Below are 17,790 nucleotides of genomic sequence, written 5' to 3'. Positions count from 1 at the left end.
TTTTCCTAGCTGTTTCTCTTATATTAGCTTTAAACATTCCAAACCCTCGCTTATATCTGAGTGGTAGATCATGAATAAATGTGTGTAGTTCAATTACTGATACATTTTAACATTACATTTTACATGTGTATGTCTGTGTGTGGATATTTACTTACTCCAGTAGTGAAAATGAACGATCTCTGCTAATATGTTTGGTCTAAATATGCAACTATGGAAGGAAGTAAAACTCACTAGTCTATGCAAATGTTGAGCTAATAATTTGACATACTACTTGTCGTTTGCTGTCAACAACTAAATATCACCTCTTCAAAGTTGGGTCAGAAGTCTCATGAAGTTGCTCAGTCTTGTCCAACTCTTCGTGACCCCATAGACTGTAGCCCACCAGGGTCCTCCATCCATGGAATTTTCTAGGCAAGAGTAGTGGAGTGGGTTGCCATTTCCTTCTCCAGGGGATCTTCCCAACCCAGGGATCGAACCCGGGTCTCCTGCATTGCGGGCAGACGCTTTATCATCTGAGCCTCCAGGGAACCTCAGCCTACTTCCAAAAATTTCAGACACCTACTGTTCAAGTTTTCTGGCTTTTTCCTTTTATGTGTGTGTGGTTTTTTTTTGGGGGGGATAACTTTTTAATTCAACTCTGTGGCACAGTTATCTACTTTGGCAACAAAGATCTTTAAATATTGTTTTATTAAATATCAAGAAGCAAAATTTTGCCATTCAATTTTAAATTTTCATAATTAAATATATCAAGAGTGAGTGAATTTTTGTAAGAGAAATCAAGGCACAAATACATTAGAGTGGGTGAATTTTTACAAAACAGTGACATATTTGGGGACAAGGGACTACATTAAAAATATTAAAATGTTGGCTTGGAAGCCTTTTAGTTAACTATTTCCAGTGGTGTGTCCATGTTCATATATGTGCTATTTAAACCATCTCCTCTCACTTTATATTCAGTTCTCTTTGAGCTGCAGAAAGTAAAAGTTTACCTTTAAAAGCTACTTGCCAGGAGGACTGACTTTATAAATACACTACTTTGTACTTACAGTTCCCCAAACCATGGGTTCCCCAAAGCATAGTTTTAAAATCACTTTTAATTGCAATTGTATCCTTTTTCTAAATCAGAGATCAAAACTACTGTGGTTGCTGTGCCACTGGATGTAATGGGGGTGTGGGGGGCATTAAATTCATACTATAATTCTTTAAAAGCTATTGTCAACTTTAGAACCAAGAGATTTCTTATAAAATCAGAATATTAAAAGATGTACTATTGGGTTAGCCAAAAAGTTCATTAGGGTTTTTCTACAACGTCTTTTCCATAACATCCACAACATCATTGGAAAAATCTGAATGAACTTTTTGACCAACCGAATAGCATTGGTTCCATATTCCATTATGAGAATTTCCTGAGGCCAAGTAGCCGATATCCTTTTAGAGAAGGATGTGTTCTTTAGTCGCCACATTCCCATGAGATGTGCTTCACTCCTTTACATTGCCTGATGGATCCCTAGATATCTAGGTTTGTAATCCCTGCAAATGGAAGTAAATGAGATGATTCTTCTTTTCTCTCCCTCTATGAAGCCATTTCTCCATGAAAGAACCCTATTTAAAAGCTAACAAAACATATCTCAGAACAAAATGTAAAAATCTATTTTCTTTAGAGGCACAGGTCCTGTGTTTATTGACTAAGTTCATTTATTCATTGTGACAGTGCAATAATTAAGAAAGTAAAGTGTAAAATATAAGAGTAATGAAAAAGGTGCCATGTACTGACACGGAGTAGGGAAATGCTATGTCAGGAATGGTTTAGAAGAAGATGATACCTAATTAACTTGGAAAATAACTAATGAGAAGGATTCTATCTAAAACTTGAGAACTGGAGACTCTGGATGTAGGAATACATTGTGAAAAGACTTACAAGAGAAAAATAAGAGATAAAGCTAGATATTCAGGCCAACTGTGAAATCATGGTCTTATATGACACATAATGTTTTATTGTTGGTTTAATTCAAAATGAAAAGATATTACTATCTCTCCAATTCTATCAGACAATGGCTTTCTACTCAACCAGTACTACAATCACTAAAGAAAATCCCAGCTTTCTCTCTCTTTTGATAGACAAGGAATCCATAGTTTCCAACTTTCTTCCTCAAATTTGCAACCTGCATGTAATTACCAACCTGGATTTAATTGATCTCTCTGATTTCTTTTCTAATTTTAAAATAAAGTGATTCTTGATAATTCCTTCATACAATATAAATCCTAGCTTATAGATAATCTGATGCACCAAAGTGTTTTTAAATAGGAACAACAGATGCATTTTCTCCACAAGTTTAAGATGCTAATGTTTATAAACTGGTCCAAATGTGCTTTACACTGAATCAGGGGCTTCTGTTTCTTTATGCAAAGCAAGGACTAATGTTGGAAATTTCCAGACTTTCAGGGACTCCTGCCTAAGTTTTCCAAGGGTTCTTTTGAAACACTTCGAGTCTGTGTTTGTGGGCTGCTGCCTACTTTTTTCCTTTGTGTGATTAATGATTGTGTTTTTTGTGCTGGAACATTTCTGGTGTGCTGTTGATCAAATGAGAATTGACAGTTTGTCTTTTGTATTCTTTCCAGCTCACTCCAGTTGGCACCACAATCTTCACAGGATTTTCAGGAGACAATGGAGCTACAGACATAGATGATGGCCCAAATGGACAGATAGAATATGTTATTCAATATAATCCAGACGATCCAGTATGTAAATATCGACTTGAAATGTAACTTCACTATAAGTAGTAAAATTAATATTTATTTAAGCTGATATTTATTATATTCTTCTATTGCTCAATTCCTAGAACCATGTTAGTAATTGTACTATTATTAATAACTATCCCAAATTACATTTTACGATATACTTTTGCTACATTTATAGGCTAGTTTTGGATGGGTTTTGTTGGTAAAAGTTTTAAAATGTCTTCATAGGTATAATAAGTCATTTTTATTAAATCTCTATTATGTTGGTTGACTCCTAAGCATTCTAAATAAATCACTTCATGTGTTATTACCAATGTAATACGTATGTTTTATGGAACTTGCAAATTAATACCATCACTACCCCTCTCCACCAGTGAAACCTGAGGTAGAAAAGAGGACAAAGACTCTAATTTTCAAAAAAAAGCTTTTTTTATTTTGTGTGTGTGTGTTTTTTTTTTTTTTGCTTTAGACAATGGGGCTTCTATTTTGTTCTCTAGGCTAAGTTCTTTCTAAGATATAGGATATATAATACAAAAAAAGAAGAATTGTTTTCTTGAAACTAGACCTGAAAGTCGTGCCTGCTATCTTTCTCTTCCTCTTTTCCCCAAGGCAGCTTCTCAGAACACAAAGGGCTCCTCAAAGTAGTTTTACAATCACTTAAGTGATGTTTAATTAATGTTTCTCCTTTATGTTTAATATTAGGAATATAAAAAGTGGTGACACTAACATGTCTTTGTTTTGAAATTATATATCTCTTATAAAAGCTCTAAACAAAAAAACTGTTGAGCTTACAGATACTAACAACTCTCAGGAAGATCTGCCTCACAAATCGATTGTCAATAATGAATTCAGTTTCTCATTTTATCGTCACAAATCAGTTAGTAACAGTGTTTCTATTGTATAGGAGAGAACACAGGTTCCCAGGTGACATGACTTGCCTGGCTGTTATTGCTGTTGTTCAGTCATCAAGTCACGTCCCTCTCTTTGTAACCTCATGGATTGCAGCACCCCAGGCCCCCTGTCCCTCACTGTCTCCTGGAATTTGCCCAGGTTCGTGTCCATTGAATCAGTGGTGCCATCTAACACTCAGCTATGTCTAAGCTGGAGAGTCAGGACTTGCTTTCTGAGTAGTGTGTGCTCCACTCTTCCTCTGCTGTGCTCTAATAAAATAGTTCCGGCACTTGTGTTAAAATAAAAAAAATAAAAAAAATTGGAGAGCAAAAGCAAAACACAAAAAGCCCATGAGTATAGCAGGGAAAAGGGACGATTTAGGGGGATTTTGTTTTTCCCCTAAAAACTATGCCTCCACATGTTTATAGGCAGACACAATGATTCCAAGAGATGGAGAGAGAATGAGAATGTGACAGAAAAAGACAGTAATGATATAAGGTGTTACACAGAGGTAGAATGGAAAAGATAAAAGGAACAGAAGAGGGCAAGAGAAACATTTTTTAAAAGATAGAAACATGTAGTTGACTATACAGAATATTTCGAAACCATTTATTTTCTTACTATTTAGATTTTTAGAATAATCAATTGTATGCATGTGTCATGTTTTTAGCTTATATTTTATGAGGGTCATTTTCTAATCTTTACTCCTCAGTTTGTAAAAATGAAACTCCCACAAAGTAGAGGATGGTCAGGTCATGTATTTTAAGGAAATATTTATTATGTTGCATAAAAGAAAGAAACTTATCCAAGGTTTGATATAGTGTGAGAAAAAAAATGAATTACTTGGGAAATATCTCTTAGAACTTTCGTGAGGCTGAAATACCTTGTTAGCTATGCAATAATTCCTTCTGAATGCTTCCCCTTTTCAAGGATTTGTGGACTCAGCATGAAATATAATATCATATACTTTTGCTACCTACAGATAGAATAAGTCAGTCACATGCAGTTTCCAAATTGGAAAAAAAGAAAAAATGTTCTTTAACAAGCTAGCACTACTATGGAATAAAGAAAGAAATTCTCTGATCATGGTTAATTGGTGAGGCAAAAGATTAAGATGTCATGACAGCACTTAACTTAGAGTGTGTGTTTTGAAAGAGTAAGCATTAACCAAATCACATTCTTATAGAGTGAATCCAACTTTAATCATCATAGAGACTTAATGATCAACACCAGTTTCTTCTCGTGTAAAATATCTTGAGCACTATCTTATGATATTCATATTATTAAATTATTAAATCTCTAGAAATTCTGCTTATAATTAAAAGCATAATTATATTATCCAGCTTATTTCTTAGTATCAAACCAAGAAATGTAATACATATGTATGTGTTTGTAATACATACACGTTTGTATGTATTACAAATGTGTGCACGCTAAGCCACTTTGGTCATGTCAGACTCTGCAAGTCAGTGAACTGTGGCCCATCAGGCTCCTCTGTCCAAGGGATTCTCCTGGCAAGAATGGGAGTAGGTTGCCATGCTCTTCTCCAGGGGACCTTACCAATCCAGGGATCGAACCCACATCTCTTATGTCTCCTGCATTGGAGGCAGATTCTTTAACACTAGTTCCACCTGGGAAAATATGTAACCTCAAATTGTGGACCCTTCTGGCTTTTGCAAACACAATATAATTTTTAAAATAAATTTTATATAATTAAAATTAGTTTATTTAAAATTGAGGATGTTAGTTGCTCAGTGTGTCTGACTGTGACCCCATGGACTATAGCTCCCCAGGCTCCTCTGTCCATGGGATTCTCTAGGCAAGAATATTGGAGAGAACAAACATATGGATACCAAGGGGAGGGGAACGAATTAAGAGATTGGGATTGACATAAATACACTACTATGTATAAAATGCATAACTAACGAGGAACCTACTGTACAGCAAAGTGAACTCCATTTGATGCTCTGTGGTGACCTAACTGGGAAGGAAATCCGAAAGAGAGGGGATGTATGTGTACATCTGACTGGGTCACTTTGCTATACAGCACAAACTGACATAGCAGTGTAAAGCAACTATACGCCAATAAAAATGCAAAAAAAAATACTTTGCATTATAGTAGAACAGAAGATACATTTGTAAATTTCTACAAGGATGACTTGGATAATGTAAATGAGTGACATGATGGAGGTAAAGTGGATATACACATATTGTCTGTATGATAGAAGTTTGTTTATGGGAAAGCAATTCAACTCTAGCTGATTAATCATTGGCTTATTGGAAATCAGGACCACGGTTGTCATATTTTTTACTGTCTGAGCCACCAGGGAAGTCGTATTTATAAAACAGTAAAGCATCTGTCTACAATGCGAGAGACCCAGGTTCAAGCCCTGGGTTGGGAAGATCCCCTGGAGAAGGAGATGGCAATCCACTCCAATACTATTGCCTGGAAAATCCCATGGACAGAGGAGACTGGTAGGCTACACTCTATGGGGTCGCAAAGAGTCAGACACAACTGAGCGACTTCACTCACTCACTCATGCCATTTTCTGGGCTTCCCTGGTAGCTCAGCTGGGTGGGGAAGATTCTCTGGAGAAGGGATATGCTACCCACTCCAGTATTCTTGGGCTTCCATGGTGGCTCAGATGGTAAACAATCTGCCTGCAATGTGGGAGACTTGGGTTCTATCTCTGGGTTTGATCCCTAGGTTGGGAAGATCCCTGGAGAAGGGCATGGCAACCCACTCCATTATTCTTGCCTGGAGAATCTCCAGGGACATAGGAGCCTGGCCAGCTACAATCCATGGGGTTGCACAGAGTCAGACACAACTAAGCTCAGTACATACCATTTTTATTGATTCTAAGTATATGCATTAATACACAATATTTGTTCTTCTCTTTATGACTTACTTCACTCTATATAACAGTCTGTAGGTTGATCCATGTCTGTGCAAATTACACACTTTGGTTCCTTTTAATAGCTGAATAATATTCCACTGTATATAGGTATCATATCTTCTTTATCCATTCCCCTGTTGATGGACATTTAGGTTGCTTCCATGTCCTGGCTATTGTAAATAGTGCTTCAATGAACATTGGAGTGCATGTATCTTTTCAAAATATGGTTTTCTCCATATATATGCCCAGGAGTGGGATTGCTGGATCATATTTATTTTAGTTTTTTAAGGAACCTCCACACTGTTCTCCATAGTGCTTGTACCGATTTACATTCCCACCAACAGTGTAGGAGGGTTCCTTTTTTTCCCATATTCTCTCCAGCACTTCCTGTTTGTAGATATTTTGATGATGACTATTCTGAGTGATGTGAAGTGATACCTTATTGAACTAATTGTATTTTTAAAAGTGAAAAGAAAAATTCAGAAAAAAAAGAGAAGAATTTGTCTTCAAATGTTCTATGGAATTTTTAATTTTAGAGAGTTTATCTTACTCAGAAAACTGCAATTATGTTAGGTATCATTCTGATAGTTTATTGATAAATCTTATTATTAACAGATTGATACGACTGTTCATACAATAGATTATCATATTAGTTTTCTTCTCTTGGTCTTTTATTATTTTATGCCAGACTTCACTGACCTTCATTCTGCATTTCAAGTGCTTTCCCAAAAGTAGTAAGGAGAGAGCTGATGACATATCCCTTACAGCAGGGTCCAGTGGACTGAAAGCAGCACAGCATTTTCATTAAATCCCACTGCCACTCAGAAAAGCACTTAAGACATTTCAATAAAATGCCTGGGCTACTTCTTTCTTGGAGGTAGTAGAGTGGTCTTTCATCATCTCCTCCTCAGTAGATTGACCTTCTTTTGTAATGTGCTTGATTCTCTTTAAATTTTGAAGGAACTGAATAGGAAAAAAGAAAAGCCATCATTTATTCTGTAATGTAAAGGGGTGTAATTCTTTTGAATTTCGTGAATCAGGAAGATAAAATTACTTTTTTTTTTTTTTTGCCTTTTTGATTTTATTGAAGTATAGTTGATTTACAATGCTGTGTTAATTTCTGCTGTACAGCAAAGTGACTCAGTTATACATATATATATATATATATATATATATATATATGTATTCTTTTTATTTTTATTAAAAAAAAAAAAAATCATTTTGTAAATGCAAAAGATGTCTGATAAATCATTATCTCGAAGCAGTTTTGCATATAGGTCAAAGTCCAAATTTCAGATATTACTAAAATATCTGAGCTAAGCAAAAACAATATTGCTTACTGTTAGATAGTTTACTAAAAACATTACCTTACACTTTGATACATTTTTTTATAGAATATATTATATGGGATAGTCGCATGGCACCATAGTCATATTATTATTTTTTTTAATAATGAATATTCATGTTTAATTCAGTTCAGGTCAGTTCAGTCGCTTAGTCATGTCCAACTCTTGCAACCCCATGAATCACAGCATGCCAGGCCTCCCTGTCCATCACCAACTCCTGGAGTTCACTGAGATTCATGTCCATCGAATTGGTGATGTCATCCAGCCATCTCATCCTCTGTTGTCCCCTTCTCCTCCTGCCCTCAATCCCTCCCAGCATCAGGGTCTTTTCCAATGAGTCAACTCTTCTCATGAGGTGGCCAAAGTATTGGAGTTTCAGCTTTAGCATCAGTCCTTCCAATGAACACCCAGGACTGATCTCCTTTAGGATGGACTGGTTGGACCTCCTTGCAGCCCAGGGGACTCTCAAGAGTCTTCTCCAACACCACAGTTCAAAGGTATCAATTCTTCGGCACTCAGCTTTCTTTACAGTCCAACTCTCACATCCATACATGACCACTGGAAAAATTATAACCTTGACTAGAGGGACATTTGTTGGCAAAGTAATATCTCTGCTTTTTAATATACTATCTAGATTGGTCATAACTTTCCTTCCAAGGAGTAAGTGTCTTTTAATTTCATGGCTGCAATCACCATTAGGTTATTGCTTAAAGTCTTTGTGTTAAAATTTGAACCCAGGTCTTTTCACTGTGAGTCTGTGACATTTTAAATTTACAATATACATGTGCTTTTGAAGTTAAACAGAAACTTCTAAATACAGTTTCCTAAGACAAGGAAATAAAGTATATTGTAATTTTTCCTGTATCACTAAATATGCATATGCATATTTGTGTGTGTTTCTGTAGCAGGGAGGAATGAGTTTTTTGGAAACAGAGAAACAATCACCAGAATTCTGGTATTTTACTAGGAGCAAATTAGTATTGCTGTACTTCCCAGTGAAACTCATTTGTGCCTTGGTCCTGTCATTAGATCACCAGGAAATATACATGTACATGAGTGTGTGTGTCTCTGTGTGTGCAGGTCCCAAAACCAAATCTCTCTGCTTTCAAATTGAATTTCTAGTCCTTACAGTTGAATGGAGAATATAAAAAACAATATTTATAAATGTAGCATGAATATGAGAAGCCAAACAGAATCTTTCCTGATTATTAAAAAATGATGGATGACCAGAGTTCTCAGCTGAGAACAGATAATTCAAAGTATGTCATTCTCTGTTTCCAGATCATCTACATCTCTGGAGCTCAACACCTCCTTAAATGGCTAGGGGAGAGGTGTTATCTTATCTCTATTGGTACTTAGTCAGCTTCCCACAGGTTAATAAAGAGGGTCATAGGGGAATGAAGTGCACTCAGAGAAACATGGAATTGATAGAGTCAACATTCTGTCTCCTTCTTTGCTTAAGTCAGTGTGAATATGTGTGTTGAGGGTGGGCATTATATATGCCTCCTACAATTTTTCTCATACTTTCAGCAGTGAGAAAATAATTTAAACTGCCATATATGCCCATTTACTCAATGGTGATTTGCCACTTGTCTGGCAGTTACTGAGATACTAAACTGCCAGGAAGTTGTGAGTGGACCTTTCCTAATGGAGACCAGATGCTTGGGGCCTGTGGATACTAAGAGGCTTAGTCATCATTGGAATATCTATTGAATAGCACTAGGCAGGTAGAGGTCAGCATTCAAATTCTCATCACCCAAGGAAACCTGTGCTAGTTTGTGCTTTACAGAGTAGTGTCCAAAATTAACAGAAAGTGGGTCAGGGACTTACTTCCAAAAAATGTAGGGGGCTTAAGGAGAAGGATACGACCGTGCTCCTACACCTGACAAGGCACCGGCGGCCCACTCCAGTACTCTGGCCTGGAAAATCCTGTAGATGGAGGAGCCTGGTAGGCTGCAGTCCATGAGGTCACTAGGAGTTTGACACGACTGAGTGACTTCACTTTCACTTTTCACTGTCATGCATTGGAGAAGGAAATGGCACCCTACTCCAGTACTCTTGCCTGGAAAATCCCGTGGACGGAGGAGCCTGGTAGGCTACAGTCCATGAGGTCACTAGGAGTCTGACACGACTGAGTGACTTCACTTTCACTTTTCACTGTCATGCATTAGAGAAGAAAATGGCAACCCACTCCAGTGTTCTTGTCTAGAGGATCCCAGGGACGGGGGAGCCTGGTGGGCTGCCGTCTATGGGGTCGCACAGAGTCGGACACGACTGAAGCGACTTAGCAGCAGCAGCAGCAGTGCTCCTACACTCCTCTCCTTTGTTGATGAAACAAATCACTAAGGATGAAAGGAGAGGCCAATGAATGGTAGAGGGAAGGAGGGTATAGACTTTTTTCCCCTCCCAACTCAAACAGTTCTTTGACAAAGTCTAAGACTGAGATACTGTTGATATGCATGATCACACACACATATATCTGTATCAGAGTTATTGAAAAGTTATAGGATCCTATTTCCTGGTGATCTAATGACAGGAACAAGGCACGGATATGTTTCATTGGGAAATACAGCAACACTAATTTGCTCCTGGAGAAGGCAATGGCACCCCACTCCAGTACTGTTGCCTGGAAAATCCCATGGACGGAGGAGCCTGGTAGGCTGCAGTCCATGGAGTTGGACACGACTGAAGCGATGCGGCAGCAGCAGCAGCAATTTGCTCCTAGTAAAATACCAGCACTCTAATCACTGTTTCTCTGTTTCCTACAAACTCATTCCTACCTGCTACAGAAACAGACACAAATATGCATATGCGCATTTAGGGACACAGGAAAAATTATAATGTAGTTTGTGTCACTTTGTTCTAACCAATTTCCTATGAAATTCCATTTAGAAGTTTCTGTTTGACTTCAAAAGTACATATATGTTGTAAATTTAAAATGTCACAGACTCAGTGAAAAGACCTGGGTTCAAAGTTTAACACAAAGAAAGACTTTAAGTAATAATAAATATTATTATTTATTATTATTATATTTAAAAGTCCATCCCAATTTAACATAACTAACTCAATATAAAGAAAAATGAAATAATTGTCCATCTTAAAATTGTGTTATAGGAGCTTAGGGACTTCCCTGGTTGTCCAGTGCCTAAGACTCACACTCCCAATGCAAGGGGCCCAAGTCTGATTCCTGATCAGAGAACTAGAGTCCATGTGATACAACTAAAAAGATTCTACATACCTCAATGAAGACCTGGTGTGGTCAAATAAATAAATATTTTAAAAATGTATTACAGGAGCTCACTATTGAGTTGAGTTCACAAATGACAATACTCTTATATACTTAACTTGATCTTTTCTATCTTCTAGTTTACTTTTTCTCAAAGTAAAATCTAAACCTTCTACTTGAGAATTACCCAAGAGTTTTGTTAGAAATACAGAATGTTTGAGAATTCTGGAATTTGGAGGAATAGATACTCAGAATCTGAATCTAAGTGATACATTTCTACGATCCTTATATACTCTAAACTTTGATAAACATTGTCACATCGCCTTATCATATAGCAATTAAAAAATATATATATTTTCTTACTAAATTTGCTCATTTTTGTTCCTCCTTAGGTAGAACTCTAGACATGTCATTAGAGCAGGGCATTTATTTGAGTTGATCTAATCCAATATTCTTCTTTTTTTTCCCAATATTCTTTTTGTTAGAGAGAAAATAAAGAGCATCACAAGCATTTACCTACATTTTGCTTCTGCTTTTTCTCATGATTATTATTCTATTTTTTTAAGACAGAATGCACACTTCATAAATAATTGCTTCTTAATAAGTTAGCTAATTTTAACACAAAGGCTTTTCATATACAATAATTTATAAACAGCATTGATCTTAAAGCCGATAGTCTCCTTAGTTTCTTGGAACATAAATATTGATGGAACTACTAGCACATGGAAAATCTCAGATGTCTATAAAAGAGTAATTTGAAAATAAGAATTAGGTTTAATCAAAAATGTGTTACAGGAGCTTAAGAACTTCCCTGGTGGCCCAGTGACTAAGACTCACATTCCCAATGGAGGGGGCCCAAGTTTGATCCCTGATCAGAGAACTAGAGTCCATATGTCGCAATTAAAAAGACTTGGCATGCTGCAGTGAAGATGGATGTTCCATCCAAAAAGTGCTCTTAAGAACAATAACAACAATCCCTAGTTAGCAATAAAATCCCTAATTACTAATTGTAATGTTAATAAAAATTCTATTAATAAAGATTGTCAACTAAAACAGAATCACAAACTTCCATTACGTTACTTGACTAGAAACATCAAGGTAAGTATCTCCAGATCATAGACTGAGATCCTTGAGAAATCTGTAAGGGAAAACAGAAAATACACAAATAACAAATGTTGTTTGGAAAAAACAATATATCATAAGATCAAAGACTTAATCCTAAATTGGATGACAAAGAAGATTTTACTGAGTAGGATTTATAGAATTTATAACTCAGAGAAATGAGGGATAGGATCTTTAGGCAGGAGAAAATTAAAAGCAAGTGTCACCTGTAAAGAGTCATGGCATAAATGGAAAAGAGAGGGGACTACAAGATGAGGACACATGGACAGGAGATAATCATGTATCAAAGTGCTTTCAGCTGCAAATAATAGAAAACAATTTAAAGTGACTTTGCCAACAAAGTCATGGATTATCTCTCATAACAGGTCGTTCAGAGAAGGGGTGGTATCAGGATTTGTTAAGCAACTCAGAGATATCACAGAAATGACTTTTATCTATTTTCTGCTCTTCCATTTTCAGCATTTTGTTTACTTCTAGATTAACTGTATCAGTAGTTCCAAAATGACTGCTGACATTTCCAAGTTTTATATCCTTATAGAAGCATCTATAAGCAGAAAAGGGGAAAAAAATTCCCCTGTGTGTCTCTCTCTGTTTACAATTAAGGAAAGTGCATCAGATTATCTAGAAATAGATCTCATGCACATTCCAAAACAGTCACTGGCAAGGTGTGGAATGTCCATGGTTGGAGTAGATTTGTCAAAACTCACTCTACTTAGGGGCATATGTGTCCCAGCTCAGTCACTCAGTCCTGTCTGACTCTTTGCAACCCCATGGACTGTAACCCACAAGGCTCCTCTGTCCATGAGATTTCCCAGGCAAGAATACTGGAGTGGATTGCCGTTTCCTTCTCCAGGCAACCTTCCTGACCCAGGGATCCAAACCCGTGTCTCCTGCATTGACAGGCAGATTCTTTACCACTGAACCACCTGGCAATCCCTGCTTAGAAGGATAGCGTCCCCTAAAGCACAAAGCTACCAGTTACCTGAACTATTGGAGTTCTGACACCAAGAATGAGATGACTTTTTGGTAAGAAACCCACCATTTATTTCATAACTATACTAACAATTGATATATGGCTCTGTAGTAATTGTCTTAGACAGTTAATAGGCCTGTAACAACACACTGAGTTGTGTTTTATAGTGTATATGGCAAATATTAACTGAAGTGTCCCCTATAACTAACTTAGATATTTAGATTAAACCATTTTTACATTCCCTGGCTTAGTTTAGAGTCCTACAGGGCTCCCCAGGCGGCACAATGGTAAAGAATCCACCTGCCAATACAGGAGATGCAAGAGATGTGAGTTTGATTCCTGGGTTGGGAATATCCTCTGGAGTAGGAAATGACTACCCACTCCAATATCCTTGCCTGGAAAATTCCACGTACAGAGGAGCCTGGTGTTCTACAGTCATGGGGTGGCGAAAGTCAGATGCAACTAAGCACATCACACAGTGTTTAAATAGGCAAAAATGCAGGGAAAATGCCGAATGTCTGTTTTTAGTTGTAAATATCTCACTTGGTACATTTTTTAAAATATATTTGTATTTTAAAATGTTACGTCTTTAAATGACTGTATCCAAGAAGACTTGTAAAGTCAATTGCATGAGCACAAGAGTAAATCATTAAAAAATATGTATCAATTGTGTGCTGAATGTGTGTATGTACCAGAAAGAGAGAGAGTCAGGGAGGGAGGGAGGTAAAGATGGAGAGGGCGAGAGCATGACTCTAGATATTGAAGGTTAATTTGCCTACATTCCCCTGAATGAACTTGAAATGGGAGATTAGATTTGACTCAACTGTTCTCACATTAAATTTCAGTTCCTAAGTAACTCCCCTCATGTCAGCTGAGGATGTAAAGACACACGGACACACCAACACCTCCCTCCCCACACACACACATGCATATACTTTCTTTCTCTTTCCTTCCTTTCTTATCCTTTCTTCCTCCTGCTTGTCTTGCCCCCTCCCACCACTCCTTTTTCTGAAATACGTATCTGAGTATTTCATGTGGTATCCACAATCACACACCCACCTGCCACTACACGAAACAGTCACCAAAAAAGCTCCAGTGCTAAAAGTAGGCTGATTTGCTGTCGTAAGTGATAGACTAGTTTATCAGTCTTCAGAATGGCACTCAAACACAAACGTGATGTAAAATCCCTTGAAGGATAAGAGACAGATCTTATAAATTATATCCTCTTGAGGAATGACTGTATTTTCTTACTCTGACGGTTGCTAATACCAGAGCAGCACTGGTTGGAGGCATTTTGGAGGTTGCCCTTATGAACTGCATGTTACCAAGAAGAAACACAGTCCCTGTTAGGGTAAGGGCAGCAGATTTGAGGCTTGGAAAAACAAACAAAAACAACCTATACCACATTCTTTTTCACAAAAGCACAGTTTCAAGTTAATAGTTGTATATCTTTAATACAGTACTTGAAAATATGAGAATATAGAATGGACTGCAATGTCATAAAGGACTATTATGATAAATCATAAATTGCAATCATTGAACTCTTTGGTGATTAAAACAATTGTGAAAAGATAATGTGGTAATAGGAAAGATCTTCAGACATCTGGGCTTAGCTTTAGATATATTCCGGGGATGTTTATGTGTAACTCTAATAATATGTGAAAAACTATCACAAGAAGTAAGTTTCCTAGATATCATTATCAAAGTAAGACCTACTGATTAGAATGACAAATTTTCAGAAATAAGAACATTAAACCTGAAGCTGACATTCACATTCTGTTTTTAGATGATGAACATGTTGTCTATAACTTTCAAGGGGACTAAGCTGAAATATCAGACTCTCTAATTTATCTTATTTTCAAATGATCTCAGATGTATATCTTGTTTGCAGACTTCCAACGACACTTTTGAAATTCCCCTCATGTTGACTGGAAATGTAGTGTTAAGGAAGAGGCTCAACTATGAAGATAAGACTCGCTACTTTGTCATCATCCAAGCTAATGTGAGTTATCAATTTCTGTTATTTCTCCCCTCTGAATTTATGAAATACAGAACTCACCTAGAATGTATGCGCTCACTATAAATTTACAGCCTCAACAAGGTAGCCCTCCGTGTAATTTGCGTATTATATTCTTCTGGATGAGGAATGGGGTGGAATAGAATGGGGAAGATTATTCCCACTCACTGTATTCTTCAGTCTTGGACTCACTCAAACACTTCACTGATTTGTTTTTAGCTCATGCTGAAGTATTTCTTAAAGCTTGATTGACTGAACAACCGCAGCAGAACCACCTTTAGTGTTAGTCGCTCAGTTGTGTCTGGCTCTCTTTTGTGACCCCGTGGACTTCAGCCACCAGGGTCCTCTGTCCATGGAATTCTCCAGGCAAGGATAATGATGTGGGTTGCCATTTTCTTCTCCAGAATCACCTTGGGAGTGCATTAAAACTTCAGATTCCTAGACCCAACCTCAGACCCTCTGAATAAAAATTTCAGAAGGTAGAAGTGGAAAACTTGCATTTTTATTAGCTCCCCAGGGAACTTCAAAGTACACTAAAGGTAGAGAACTGTTGAATCATTTATTGAATCACTTATTGAATCATTTATCTTTTATTACTAGTTGCTCAAGATGTGTAAGTTACTATGAACATGGTCTTTATATGTGGGCAGCAATAACAAAACCTGAAGAGCGGTTGCTTGTATAATATTATTATCATTATTTTAATAAAATTCTTAAATTTATGTGATTCCAGGGTTGATTTGACAGTTCAAGTATATTACCAAAGACTCAAATTCCTTCTGTCCTTAAAATCTATCCTTCTTGAAACTTGGTTGTTTTTCCAATGTTTTAGAAAGGAAAGAAAAAGTATCCTCCACCAGTTGTTCTTAACAAGCTTATATGCAATCAAGTGTCACTAAGTGACCATGTTTTCTCTTTCTTAGAGATATTTCAGTAGAAAGAACATAAATGTGTGTGTGTGTGTGTGTGTGTGTGTGTGTGTGTGTGTGCATGGTATACTTGTGCTGGTAGTTATAGTTAGAGAACTAGCTCTTGATGACAGTTTTCTAGACTTTCATTCAAAACATTTTGTTTTGTTTTGCTTTGTTTTCCAATTCAGTGTGGTTTGTCTTAGGGCTCAGTAGCAGAGAATAGAGTAGAAACTGCAGATATAGGAAAAAGTAAAATCTATTAAAGAAGACCCCTCAGAATTCCTCAAAAACATTGAAACATTTTTTTTCCCTATGTAAAGGAAAATGTGAAGAAAAGATACAATTTTCCTTTCTGACTCAAAATCTCTACTAAAATTTATAGAAAAGTCAGATTGCTAAGGAATGTATTTAAAACTAATTGTTATTGTGTTATTTAAAATGAGTTTTTAAAAAGAAATATAAAATAAATTGTCTGACTTGCTGTCTACTTTAAACTATTTACGAAGACATCTGGGACAATTTGAATCCAATTTGCTAGACTACTCATAACTGGGAAAGGCTGAGAAATTTTTGGCATTTCAAGGATGAACTTATGAAATAACAGGATATACATGGAGCTTTGAAAGGAAGGAATGGAATTGGTGAGAAGTTGAATGACGATTTGATTTTATCTGTAATGAAAGTAAAAGTGTTAGTCACTTAGTCCTGTCAGTATAACCGTATGGACTGTAGCCTGCCAGGCTCCTCTGTCCATACGAATTCTCCAGGCAAGAATTACTGGAGTGAGTTGCCATTTCCTTCTCCAGAGGACCTCTCTGACCCAAGGATCGAACCCAGGTCTCCCACATTGCAGGCAAATTCTTTACCATCTGAGCCACCAGGGAAGCCTTTTATCTGTAATAGCAATGTTTATATAAATTTAAATTATGCAATACAGAATGTGAATACTAAATACAGGAAATTAAATGACTTTTTGTGTTTTCAGATTATATCCTTTAAAAAATATATAATATATCAAAATTTAGGTATGTTATGATTGATTCAACTGTACTTAGGTTTTTTTGTTTTTTGCTATAAAATTGATAGTTAATTTCAGGATTCTCATGAGAGGCAAGGAGTGTAGTGTAGTGGTAAAACCATAAACTTCAGAACCACATTGTCCAAATTCAAATCCTAATTCTGCCCTTGCCTAGCTGTGTGAATTTGTGTATACTCTGTATGCCAGTTTCCTAAGCAATAAAAGGGCAATATTAATGAAACATACCACATAGGGTTCTTGTGAGGATTAGCAAGTTGGCAAACAAAAATGTGCTTAAACTAATACTTGGAATATATTCTGATATCATTACAGTATTACATAAACTTCTTTAGTACCAGTACTTGGTCGTATATGAACAGATAATTAAGAGATAAAATTACTATGATAAAAATTGTATATATGCATGTACATACGGCAGATTCTTTACTGCCTGAGCCACCATGGAAGCCCATATATATATACATATATTAATATATATGCACATATATTTTTCATCTTAGAAAATAATGTTATATTATCTTCCAAATTGTTGCAACACATCACACTCCCACAAGTTATAAAGAAAGCTCATTTCCTCTACATTTTAGATGTATAACTTATTTAATACAGTGGATTATTGGGGCTGGAAA

At 36.5% G+C, this 17,790-nt stretch overlaps 1 protein-coding gene across 1 annotated transcript in view; it reads left to right on the top strand.

Annotated features, from left to right (window-relative positions):
• The window catches only part of PCDH15 (protocadherin related 15), a 1,047,422-nt gene that overhangs the window by 532,812 nt on the left and 496,820 nt on the right, over positions 1-17,790 (top strand). Inside the window, exons 6-7 of the mRNA XM_070363570.1 lie at positions 2,620-2,739; positions 15,086-15,196. Coding sequence (XP_070219671.1) covers positions 2,620-2,739; positions 15,086-15,196 — 231 coding nt within the window. The remainder of the gene's footprint in view (positions 1-2,619; positions 2,740-15,085; positions 15,197-17,790) is intronic.

This window comes from Bos mutus, chromosome 26, assembly GCF_027580195.1.
Source record: "Bos mutus isolate GX-2022 chromosome 26, NWIPB_WYAK_1.1, whole genome shotgun sequence".
Lineage (NCBI taxonomy): Eukaryota > Metazoa > Chordata > Mammalia > Artiodactyla > Bovidae > Bos > Bos mutus.
This window is presented reverse-complemented; position numbering and strand designations above follow the sequence as displayed.